General features: G+C 35.0%; 1 protein-coding gene across 2 annotated transcripts in view; it reads left to right on the top strand.

Moving 5' to 3' along the window:
• Nucleotides 1–12,199, top strand: part of Gyf (GIGYF family protein Gyf) — a 99,947-nt gene that overhangs the window by 70,041 nt on the left and 17,707 nt on the right. For both annotated transcript variants that reach the window (XM_089093684.1, XM_089093685.1), the window contains 3 exons: nucleotides 3,297–3,563; nucleotides 8,314–8,549; nucleotides 9,486–9,666. In XM_089093684.1, the coding sequence (XP_088949810.1) occupies nucleotides 3,297–3,563; nucleotides 8,314–8,549; nucleotides 9,486–9,666 (684 nt within the window). The remainder of the gene's footprint in view (nucleotides 1–3,296; nucleotides 3,564–8,313; nucleotides 8,550–9,485; nucleotides 9,667–12,199) is intronic.

Below are 12,199 nucleotides of genomic sequence, written 5' to 3' on the forward strand. Positions count from 1 at the left end.
GCATGTTTCTTTAATTTTTCTGTACCATTGCTTGGGCTTGTTAGAATATAGATCTTTGACTTTACTATTATAATAATTAGAAGCTGCTTTTCTTAATTTTTTCTTTAGGAACTTCCTTAGACTATTAGCCTCGGTAATACGACCTGCTTTGAAAAAATTGATTTTTTTTCTTATAAGTTTTTTAAAAGACTCAGTGACATAAGGCTTATCTGTAGAACACGTTTTAAACTTTTTCTCAGGGAAGTGGAATTCATAATTACTCCTCAATAGATTTTGGAGGGACAAAGCCATGTAGTCAACGTCATTTGTTTGATACACAGGGGGCCAATTTTCAGTAGTAATCCAGGAGCCTAAATTTAAAAGTCCTGAGTCAGTGAGAGGTCTATAAGCGGTTTCAGTTATAGAAAACGACTGTTTAACTTTAGCCAGCGGAGATAGGAAAAGGCTAAAGTGGTAACTACCCCCTAGAGGGGGCAGAGTGGTAACGGGTTTGTAAAACGTCGAATGATTAGTGCAAATTAAATCAAGAGTGGTATTGCCTTTTGTAATAGGGACATTAACGAACTGTTTTAAATTAAAAGTATTACATGTAGAATCAAGTCTTATATCGTTTGCGTCACCCATCAGGAAAATTCCTGCATTTGGGTATTTTGATAGTACAAAGTCATTACTTGCATGTAATTTTTCGATAAAATTTATTTTGTCAGCGGATCTCTGATTAGGGGAGTAATAAAAACAACACAGGACAATTAAATTTTAATTAAATTAAAAGGACGCGGCAACACTTTAGGTCGAACACACACCCACATAATTTCATCAAAGGGAGTAAGACACGGAATTGGGATTTCACTTGGGTATAAATCATAACGGACAAAGAACAGAATTCCGCCACCTTTCTTACCCAGAGGATGGTTTTCCGGTCTGAGTTTAATAAATTGAGAAAAATTGTTAATCTTTAACATGTGCAAATTTTGAGCTTGAACTTCAGTAATAACGATTACATCTAATCTATATATTTTAGAAAGGGTGTCTAACTCATTAGGTTTTTCAAAGTTAAGGCTTTCAGCGTTGCTCAACAAAAGTTTGGGGAATCGAAAGTGGCTTGTGAAGGTACCGTTTTTAAACTTTACTTTTTTATATCACAGATGGGGTCAGGGGTTCTAGTGGAATTCTTGACGGGGACTAAACTTGGATAGTGAGAATAAGGGACAGGGTGATCAAATCCGTCTTTTTCAAATATAATTGCATTTAATTGAGCAGCTTCTAGCAGAGACTCTAAACAGCGGTAACTATTTGAAGTTTTAGAAACTCAGCATGGAGATGTTACAAGTGGATCGTTCTGACTGTTTACTCTTAAACCAGAGTCATACTGGTTTGGAAGGGTAGCCAGGGGGGATAAAGTGCAAGGGAAGGGAGAAAGGTTTCCTGGTGATCTGGAAATAAGTCAAGTTGGGAGTGTTCTTTATATGGAGGGGTGGGGGGGCAATCTGATGCTGAGGGAGAGAAGTACGGTGGGAGGTGTCTGAGAGGGGAGGGGTTGGATTTGTTTCGGCAAATAACGGGTGGAGTCCAGAACCGGCTGGTAACTTCTTGGACGCACGGAGAAGAACTGAGTCGAAAGGAAGTGGATTTTTGGGAGGAATATGAGTGAGGGGGGGGGATGGTCCGAATGGAGTGAACTGATTGTGGGGGGTGGACTGACTGGGCACGCGTAAGAACTTGGGGCGGAGGATTGTTTCGAGGGATGGATTCCTGAGGTATACTGCTCTGTATCGGGTATGCAGGGGGATAAGACTGAAAGTCTTATAAAGCCTCAGATGAATAACTCAGTAAATTGAGGCTTATTAATGATTATTACTATCGATCGTTTTTTTTTGTGTAGACTGTCTGTATCTTTCGGAATGAATAAGCCGCCGCGCTGTACTATGGCTTCTTAAACTGGGAGATCAATATACAACTTTGAAATAGTTCTAAATCATTTGGCTTTTTCAGCAGTTTTGCACCATAGTATTTCGGCGCTCTTCAGGCCGAAATTTTGACAGAAAACGTAACGTTGCTGTGGTTTAATCTTCTTCTTTTTTAATTAAAAAGGGCACAGTAACTTTTAATTTCGGTTTAGATCAGCCGTGTCCCAAAGTAATAGGATCATTGCTTTGGTACGGTCATCTCTGTGAAAAAAAAAGTCAAACAAATAACGCCTCGGTAACCGTCGGTCTAGAAAAAAATTTCAAAATTTCGCATTTTCTAAATAAGGTGCTCTACAACCTCTGTTGTTGGGCGCCCTGATATGTTGAACTTATAAAAAAAAATTAACTAGTTTAATCTTTGTTGGGGATTTACACGTTGTAGGACATTTAAGCAAATATTCTTAGGTTGGCAACTGTTGAAGGCTAACTCTAATTTAGAGTTTTACAAATATGAAATTATCATTAAAATTGAACTCTTTCGATGTATATTGCCAACCAAATCCTTTTTTTTTAGAGTTCTAGTTACCATTAGCACGGGTCGCAACTTTCTCACAGTTTGTCACCACAAATTGTTGATGGTAATGGTGTCGATGGTGAATATAATCACCAACTTCTCTATTATAATCACTGTTGTAATCACTAAAGTCACTTATAAAATATAATTATATTTAACAGCCCATTTACGGTTAATAGTGAAAAGAAAGCAGCACAAGTTTACCTTTGATGGATGATTCTTTCTCTGGGAAATAGTCTCTCAGGCCTGTAAGAATTATTAGATTGTCTTAACGTCATAACTATTCATAAATTTTATTTTTTTCTTGCCAAGCTGAAAAACGGTCTAGCTAAGCATTTTTTCTTCCTGTTTTGTGAGACAATTCTTATATTGATTAACATTACATTCTTTTACTCTTACCGTTCAGGATTGAAATATTTCACTGCTGTAGTGTGAACACAACATCAGTTTTTCCTGACTTATTCTCGCTGAGAGACTGGTTTACCATCGTGGCGAAATTGACTTTCTAAGACCGAAATGATAGCCGGTATATGGACAGATTGTGTTTGACAAGATATTAGCAATACAAAGTCTGTAATCTATTTTCTTTGTACGTGTGTGTCTCCTTTCCGGACTTCTTTAATGCTGCTCTCTGTAGGGAAGAAAAATACTTCTCTTTGGTGATAAGAACCCCTCAAAAAAAAACAAGAAAGAAAAAAGAAGAACGATAACGACAATGGAAAAAAGACTGATAAGAAAAGTCGAATGTGTTTTCCTTTTTTCCGTTCTCTATTTCTTCTTCCTTTATATTAAATTCTTTTATCACCTTTGGTCAGGAAGAGCAAAGGAAGCGAGAAAATGAAAAGCGGTTACAAGAAGAAAGGGACAAAGAGGAAAGAAAACGGATGGAGGAGGAACGCCTTCGCGGAGAACTATTACGCCTTGAAGAAGAACGTAAGCAATTTGAAGAGGAAAGAAGAAAATTTGACCTGGAGAGATTGAAACTAGAAGAAGAAGCTAGACGAAAAACTGAGCAAGAAAAGAAGTTGCTAGAGAAGGAGAGGGCTAGGAAAGTAGAGGAGTTGAGAAAACAGTTAGAGGAGGTAATTTCATTTTTGCTATCTAACGACTTGGTCTAATAACACTAATAACCTTACTGGTTTTGTGTAAAGCTAATATGAAAGAGTATGTGAAGTTCATGAGAGGGGAAAAATCGATTTTGTCTGTAAAAAGAATTTAAAAAAATATATATAGAAAGAAAAACAACCAATGCCTAGTGCTACCTCCCAAAAAATCAGATTAATTATTAAAGCCCTTATACAAATAGGCATATTAATTTTTTTTTTTTTCGGTGATAGAAGAAGTATACTTTTGTCCAAAGGGCTCAATAGGTATGTATGTATACATTTTGTTAAATATCCATATCAATGCAATCCCAATTATTTTCTAATCAATAAAAAATAGATCAAAAGGCTCCCTAAAAAGTTCAAGTTGGGTATGATTAAACTGACATAAAATTGAGATCCAAGATTTGATATACACTAGCTTGTATTTGATGTTTTAATTATTCTGTGAGGTTTTGCTGCTCCAACGCTGACGCAGCAATTGTTGATCTTTAATTAAACCTTATTCTTATCTGATAATTAATATATTATTGATATGATTCGTTTAATCCTTATCAAGTCCGTGCGGAACCGTCTCCTTTCTCTTCAGTTTTCTTAAATCTTTAAGCTTATGTACTAAAAAATTCTTAGACTCAAATTCAGTTTATGAAATATAATTTTACCGGCAGTAATATTAGACAAGGTTTATTTCCCCTCTGAAATATCAAGTTTTTTGTTACAAGCCTCCTGATGCATCTATCCCCCAAAGGTCATGATATTTATGTCAATAGATTCATCAGTTTCAGATCTAGCGATTCACTGAGACATAATTATGATATTCCCTCTAATTTTTCGTGGAGAATGTTCTAAACTTTCCAAAAAAAGGAAATTGTTACTTTTTTCAAGGATTTTTGAGCAATTTTTTATCCGTTTTTAAATCTAAAGAAAAAAAAATGCAAGGTGAATTTAAACAATGAAATTCGGTAGGTGAATGAAGCTGAATCTTAGCTAACAATTGAAATAAAATTGTCATCCAAAGTGGAAACTTTACAACTGTTGGAACCTAGAAAAATAAAACACCAAAACTTTCAGAGGGAGCATAAGTATCAACTGAATAGAATTATACAGAATATTTTTATTTTTAACATTAAGCTTTTATTTATGTTCTTTTTCCCGTTGGCCTTCTTTAGCCTTAAGGGGTTGATAAAGGGGAGAGGGGTACCTAGGAAGTGCTATTAGCCGTTTTTCTGTTTTATTTGTTATTATTTATTTATTTGCTATTGAGTTATTTGCTTTATTTATTTAATATCAATTATTAACAAAAAGATTCAAATAAATATCCCCTCCAAATGCCAAAGCATGATATGGAGGAGGGATAAACAAATCCACAAAAGGAAAAAAAAATCTAGTATTTACATTAACGTGAAAACTGCCTTTTTTGCGTTTTGAGTCACCTTTAATGTTGTAAAATTACTGTAAAATAAAAACTCGGTAAGTAAAATTGGAAAAATAAGGTACTCTCCAAGAAATACAGGGTGAAATTGGTGGTTTAGAGTTGCCCTGTAGCTGCAAGACCAGTTGAGCATTTCTTTTTAAACATCACTTACAGCTTTTAATGAAATTGTTCAATTATTCCGATTTTTCTGGACTTACAAAGGTAACATCTAGAGTCTCGTCAATTTAATCTGTCTAGTTTATCCCTTTGGTAATCTTTTGCCAAGGGTAATATCTCAGCAATTGGACAGTGCCTGATTTTGGACATCAAAAAAAAAAATGAATAAAACGAAAAATCGAATTTACCATTATGTGGGATTAAAATCATATTAGTAATTTTTTTCTACATTTAAATCTGTGAAATGTTACCCTAACAGCTTTGCATATTTAAATAGCTGTATTCAGCCAGATTCCTCATATCACATACATGTTTTTTTTTATTCATTTATAAAAGTAGTGAATACAATTAAAAAAGAGGTTTGTAACACTTTGAGAATGTTAATTAACTCAGCACTGGCTCATAAGGATGGAATATTCAGCTCCTTTCAAACTTCTTAAAATGCCTTAAACAAGGTTTACTTGAAAATATAACTCATGTCCTTTTGACATAGAGTCTAATTCAAGTGACTGTGCCTGTTCCGAAGCCACCCCCCCCCCCTCCTCACCCCCCTAAACAAAAGTCCTGGATACGGACCTGAGGATGATATATCAATTTCTATCTCCACCCTCCCCCCAAGTCCCTCCTTTAGAGCTAATTCTGTATTTATCTGAAGATTCATTCAAAACAACTGCTGAAACACAAGGGCCGTTAAACTAGAATAAGAATTTCTTATAGACGCTGTAGGCAGTAACAACTTATTCGGTAGCAATTGGCTGAAAAGCAGGCTAAATCATAAAAAAAAGGGCACAGGAACTTCCGGTTTCCAATTGACTGAGCCGCCTCCAAAGCCTATTCGACCACCCCTTTCACATGAAGTGCCTCTGAGAAAAAATAAATGAACAAATATTAATACATTGAACCCCTGTAGGTCTTTACCTTTACTATAGGTAATGTAACACGATTGCCCCTGACTTAAACGGGAGAGTAAAAATTTCAGTTTCCCTTCGAATGAAAATCCTAGAATTATCCAAGGATAAAATAGGGGGTAATTTTTCGTGGGGGGGGTGGAGGTTCTGTGAAGGTATTTTCAGAGGCGGCGGGTAAACGCCGACTCGCAGGGAAAAGACGGCATGAATACAAGATTTTTCTGAAATGTGAAATTTAAAATAAAAATTAGGATATTGATACTGCTTTGGCCTTCCACATCGTTGAAAATCCAAATCATGTAGTTCTTATTGATGAGCAAAGTATAAACACATACTGAACAAGTATTGACAAAACTCTCCAAAAGTGACCCCGCGTACCTCAGCGCCTCTAGAGGGGAAATGTTGTACTACTTAATTGCTCCAAGCCAATAAATTAAATTTAATACAGCTTTTACGGAACAAGTATAATCACCTACGGAACTTGAAAAATTTAGGCGCCAGGTTCGCATAGGTATGGAATCGCCTCCGGAGAGGCGGACAAAGAGTCACTTTTTTTGTGTGGAGAGGATAGGTTTTGTCAGTACTTGTTGTATGTGTTTATACTTTGTTGATGAGGCAACTTTAATATTTGAAGCAAATGCCTACCCACATTCTTTTAGGAGGCAATTTAAATTTAAAAAAAAAATCCATAAATAGAGACCTTGTTTTAAATAAAGATACTTGAGATATTCCTATAAACCCAATTTAAAATAACTTAAAATTAATGGATTCAAATAAATTTTTTCTTCAGTGTAAATTAAGATCGTCTGTCCACACTTTTAATGAAAATTAGGTCAGTAGCCAAGGCAAGTTAATCACTCAGCAAAGAATTCTTGCCCAATCTAATTTGTGATAGTCTTTCATTTATTCTGGCTTGGTTTTTTAGCTTGTTTGATTCAGTCTTTCTTCTGCTCAGTTAGAGTTAATTCAAAAGATTAGTTTTCGTTCTTTTTTCTGAGTACTAAAGATGGCTGGGCGGAAGTCCGTGGCGAAATATCTGCCTTTATCATTTTCGCTTTTTTTTTGTCCGCTGGCTGACATTGCCGTCATTTTTCTCGGCTATTTAATTTTATTATTGTTCTTGTTTGTCATATGTCAATCCTGCTTGTAGCCCTTTCTGTCTTTAACAGTTCAGAGAACTAATATAATTTTATATCAGTTAATATTTCATCATTTTAAAATCCTAATTACCTGTACTATAATACACTTTGTTAAACCAGGGAGCACAGCTGTTATACATAAAATAAAATCATATTTAATCTTTTTTCTAACATCCTCTTCGCGCTTTTGTCCTCTAAAAATCGCAAGGCGTCGTAAAATATGTCGGTAAAATATGCAAATACCGGTAAAATAAGTAAATACGTAATTTACGTAAATTACTTAAAAAACGTAAAATTGCCAATTTTACCGTGATCAATTTTACCAGTTACAACACTATTCACGTTTTATCTTTTCTTTTATTGCAAGTTTATGTGCTATGACAGTTCAATGGCTGTAAATATTTCACGTGAGCCATTGAAAGACGGATCAAAAAAATATATACACGAATTTTTATTTAAAGTCCATGTTTGTACTTTGTCTGTTAGTGTTATAATTTTTCAGCGATGTTTATGCAATGAACTAAAATGATATGAGCTGCTCTGTTTTTGTAATGCAGCCAGCATCTGTGGGTAGTTATGCGTCAGAAAAAAACATCTATGTATGCCCGGGGATGCAGAGCTACGATTTCTGGCCCTGGTTTTTTGTAAAGAGAAGGTTTTTTAAGTTCAAATATTCAGATTTTGGATATTTTTGCTGTTTTCACAAAATCATATAGAAAGATCTTCGGAAGTTTTTGAAGCGGGTTTATGCTATGAAATTGGCCATTCTCTTTTTCTTTCACAATCTAAACTTGATCAAACATTTTCTTTTACCTTTTTTTTATACTCTAAAAAAAGAGGATCTTCTTATAATAAGATACAAGATTTTTATTTTGTTTACTTATACAATTTACTGTTATTCTGTTCTCTACTAAAAATTAAAACATCCCTGAACATGAAGATTCCCGTTGGTTTCTGGCAAAATTTTGTTGTCTGTCTACTCTTTATTTTTCATCGTTTTTATCTTAGAAATACAAATCTCGAGTAGTTATAATGGGATTGTGCTCTAAACTTAGCCTCATTGAGTAAAAGATATGAATAATCATTTATAGGAACGGCGCCTTCAGGAAGAAAAGAAGCAGCAGCAAGAAGAAAAGCGAAAAAGGCAACAAGAAGAAGAAAAGCGACGAAAAGCTGAAGAAGAGAAAAGGAAAAAAGTGATTGAAGAAGAAAAACGTCGACTGGAGGAAGAAAAACGTCGTATGGAAGAAGAGAAACGACTTTCGGAAGAAAGTAAGATTAAGGAAGAGGAGATGCGACAGCAGAAACTTGAAGAAGAAAGGTTAAAGTAAGTACTACATGTGTTAGGTTAAAATTTGTGAGTTATTACATTTTAGGGTAAATAAGTATGTTTTAAGAATACAGTGAGAATGGATTAGTAGGTTTTACAGGAAAGGCCTCAAAAGGTGTGTTTTAAACCTAAATTCTGTAGGAGAATACTTCCACCCATCTTGATGGAATTCCATCTTTTCTGCTGTGTGGAGTATACTATTAATTCAATGTGTCCCGTCGAATTGTTAACTGTGCCTAAGATGCTACTTTTCTATGACATGGCAAAATTGAGCGTGTGTAAAAGATGAGATAAAAAGAGGTTGAATATAAAGCTGTAGCTTAAATTGACGCTCGCTTATGTTTGCCGACTTTCCTGCAAAGGACCGTGTCAGTCCATGGCATCCATGTGTAAATATGGATGTCTAGCTTGACATGTGTGTGTGTAACGCAAAAGCGAAAAAAAAATGTATAAGAATGTATGTTCCAAAGTTGTGGATACAAACCCTGAAATGGATATTGTTGTCAAAGCGTCAAACTGAAGTTATTCAAATTTCTTCGATTTTAATTTGTTTTGATTCTAGATTGCTTTGCTCCTTTTTCCTCTTTTTGTGCTTATCCTTTTCTTTTTTATTATTCACATGCTTTTTAGTTACATTTTTTTTTTAAATTTGAACTGATGCAAGGCAACTTGTACAATATTTCGTCTTGCTTTTGATTACCTTCCTTGTCCTATTTTAAATAATTACATTTTTACTGTTTCGAATGAACTTTCTGCCCTTTCTGCTGATGTTTTTCAATTCCTGTCTAGGGTCTGGGGGGTACCTTTTCCAAATAATATAGAAATACTGTCCTAGTTTATAGGCTTTGTCATTTTCAGATAATATCGCTTATACTTTAACAAAGTATAAATAAAAAATAAGTACTCTTTTGTCATTGTTTGTCTCTTTTTCAGACGTGAAGAAGAGCAAAAGGAGTTACAAAGACTGGCAGCTGAAAAGCTGCAAGAGCAGCAGGCAGCAGTGAGAGCCCGCGCACTAAAATCTGTGGCTCCATGGAGTGCATCATTACAGCCATCTCAAAGTAATGGTGAGGGGTTAAGCTTAGCTGAGATTCAAGAACGTGAAAATCGAGAGGTCTGTCTTTATTCTGCTTCTTTTATTTTCACGAATATACATTGGTGGTTTAGAGCAGGGAGTAAGCTTTATCTTCACTTGATCTTAGTTGAATAAAAAAAAATTTAGCATGCTTTGCGTGATAAAAACATTTTTGTGACGTTGTAAAGATTTGTAAAGTCTTTTCTTGGAAAGGTTCCCACCCTTCCAAAATCTGTAATTGTCTAATCCTGTACTCTACCTATCTGTTAAAAAGGATTGCCGTTCTTTCGCTTCTCTCATTGTCACAAATGAATACACGTGACCACGGTGGTCATGGTGAACACCGTGACCCCCTAGCCACCTCACCTTAGCCTTAAATTACACAATCTTATGGATTCAACCTACGTCTATTGAAAACTAGCCATTATTTTGAATCGAATTTACTTCTCAGTTAAATATTCTTGCTATTTACATGCAACTATTGTTGTAGACATTAAGCCACTGTCTACCGATATTTTGAAAACTTTATGGGACTTATAAATTAAAGGGCCAAGAGGATAGTGGACTTGCTCTATTTGTGGTTCTCCTGATGATGGGTTATGCCATATTTATTGTAGATGAAGTATGCCCTAGTCAATCCGCGGATGTATATCTGTATTACCATTCTTGTTTTTTTTATATGATAGTTGTGGTAACTTTATAAAGAGACTACAGTTTTTTTAAAGTTAATCATCGTGGATATGTTAAAATATTGTTTCTTATTAGTCGTTTATATTGCTAATCGTTTTAGTGTTTCACATATACATTGTTTGGTATGACTGAAATGCTTTCAATTACAACGCTTATTATACATTATAGACAGTATTTCTTTGTAACAAATGAAAAACCATTTTTTGTCAACTGAAAGTAAGGAGCAACATTAAAACTTAGAGTGAACAGAAACTGTTACGTATATGAAGGGGGTTGACTTCTCCTCAATACCTCGCTTTTTACGCTAAAGTTTGATTTTTTGTTCCAGTTATTTAAGAATGACTCCTGAATCACAAAGGCCGTTTAATTAGAACAATAAGCTCTTTTAGAAGTTCTAAAAAAAAAACTTTACTGTAAAGAGCCTGGTATTGAAGAGAGGGTGACCCTCCTCATATACGTAATAATTTTGTTCGTTTTAAATTTATTGTTGCTCCTCACTTTCAGTTAAAAAAAACTTTTTTTTGATTTAATATCTGATCGTTTTTTAAATATTGCTGGAAAAACTGGCTCCCCTTCTATGGAAAATTTTCTTCCTCCACGAAAAACTCCTCCGTAGAAATATCCTCCCACGTAACCCCCCCATCCCCTCCCCAAAAAAAAACAAAACAAAGAAACATGGATTCGTGATATGCATATCTTCCGGCAAAAAATGCAAGTTCCACATTTTTGTACATACGTGCTTGAAACCTCTACAGCAGAGTTCTATAGTATGCTGAACCTGATGGTATCATTTTCATTAAGATCACTTGATGTTTTGGGGGTGTTTCCTCCCTTTTAAAAAAATTAGGCAAATTTTATCAGGCTCTTAACTTTTGATGAGTAATATTAAAGTTGATGAATTTCACATATTTTGAATAAGCATAAAAATTCGGTTGTTTTGACGTAGCAGTTGTTATCAAGGCCCTGTTTATTAGAGTTTCAGTTACTATTGAGCCACATCGCTCTTTATTTACAGTTAGTTACCACGAACTGTTTGAAATTGTATTGGACTATGATTCAAGACATGAATGGCCGAACTTGTCACCACCCATATTTCCCGGTTGCTGTCACATAGACCGGATGGTCATATGAAGTTGGGGAAGGGCTCATTCAATCACAAAATCTGATAGAGTAACTTATTACGAGATGTAATAATGATTCAAGTCAATGAAATGATTAACTCTCGTGGGATCATGCTTTGTTGATGACAAAAAAAAAGATCTTTTATTGACAAAAACACATGACAAATAAATTTCTAAACTGGTCGACGGAGAGCAGGGCTCGATGTGTCGGCGATAAACAAATATAAGAAAATGCCGAAATAACAAATACAGCATATAAAAAAAAAAAAAAAAACCATACAAGGTAGGAGATAACAGAGGAGGCCACCCTAGCGCGAGAACACCACAATACAATTCATACTAATGCATGATCACTCTCTAATTTATTGGAATGTTGCCAATCTAAAGTTAAAGGGCATATTTCAATCCAATCTCATACAATAAACTGACGATAATAATTAAATGCAGGTTTAAGAAGGATAATTAACGCAGTTAACAAATGCATATAGAAATAGACCAGTGGCATCTAGCAGGCATTTACTTATTGCACATTCAGCAGCAATTTACTGAAATCACTGTGCACAAAAGGTTCAAAGATTTAAAGGGCAGTTACGTGGGGATTTTTAGGAGGGAGGGGACTAATTTTTTAAAAAAATGCATAAAGCTGGTGGATTATGGGAACAATTGATTAAGCTTAGGAAAATGATAAGTATTTCAATGTTTGGGAGGAGGCTGTTGGACCCAAACATATCCCCATTACGCTTCTCTAAGTGACTTTTAAA

The sequence above is a fragment of the Artemia sp. Qi Xiang Cuo genome, chromosome 8, assembly GCF_049724085.1.
Source record: "Artemia sp. Qi Xiang Cuo chromosome 8, ASM4972408v1, whole genome shotgun sequence".
NCBI classification, from domain to species: Eukaryota; Metazoa; Arthropoda; class Branchiopoda; order Anostraca; family Artemiidae; genus Artemia; species Artemia sp. Qi Xiang Cuo.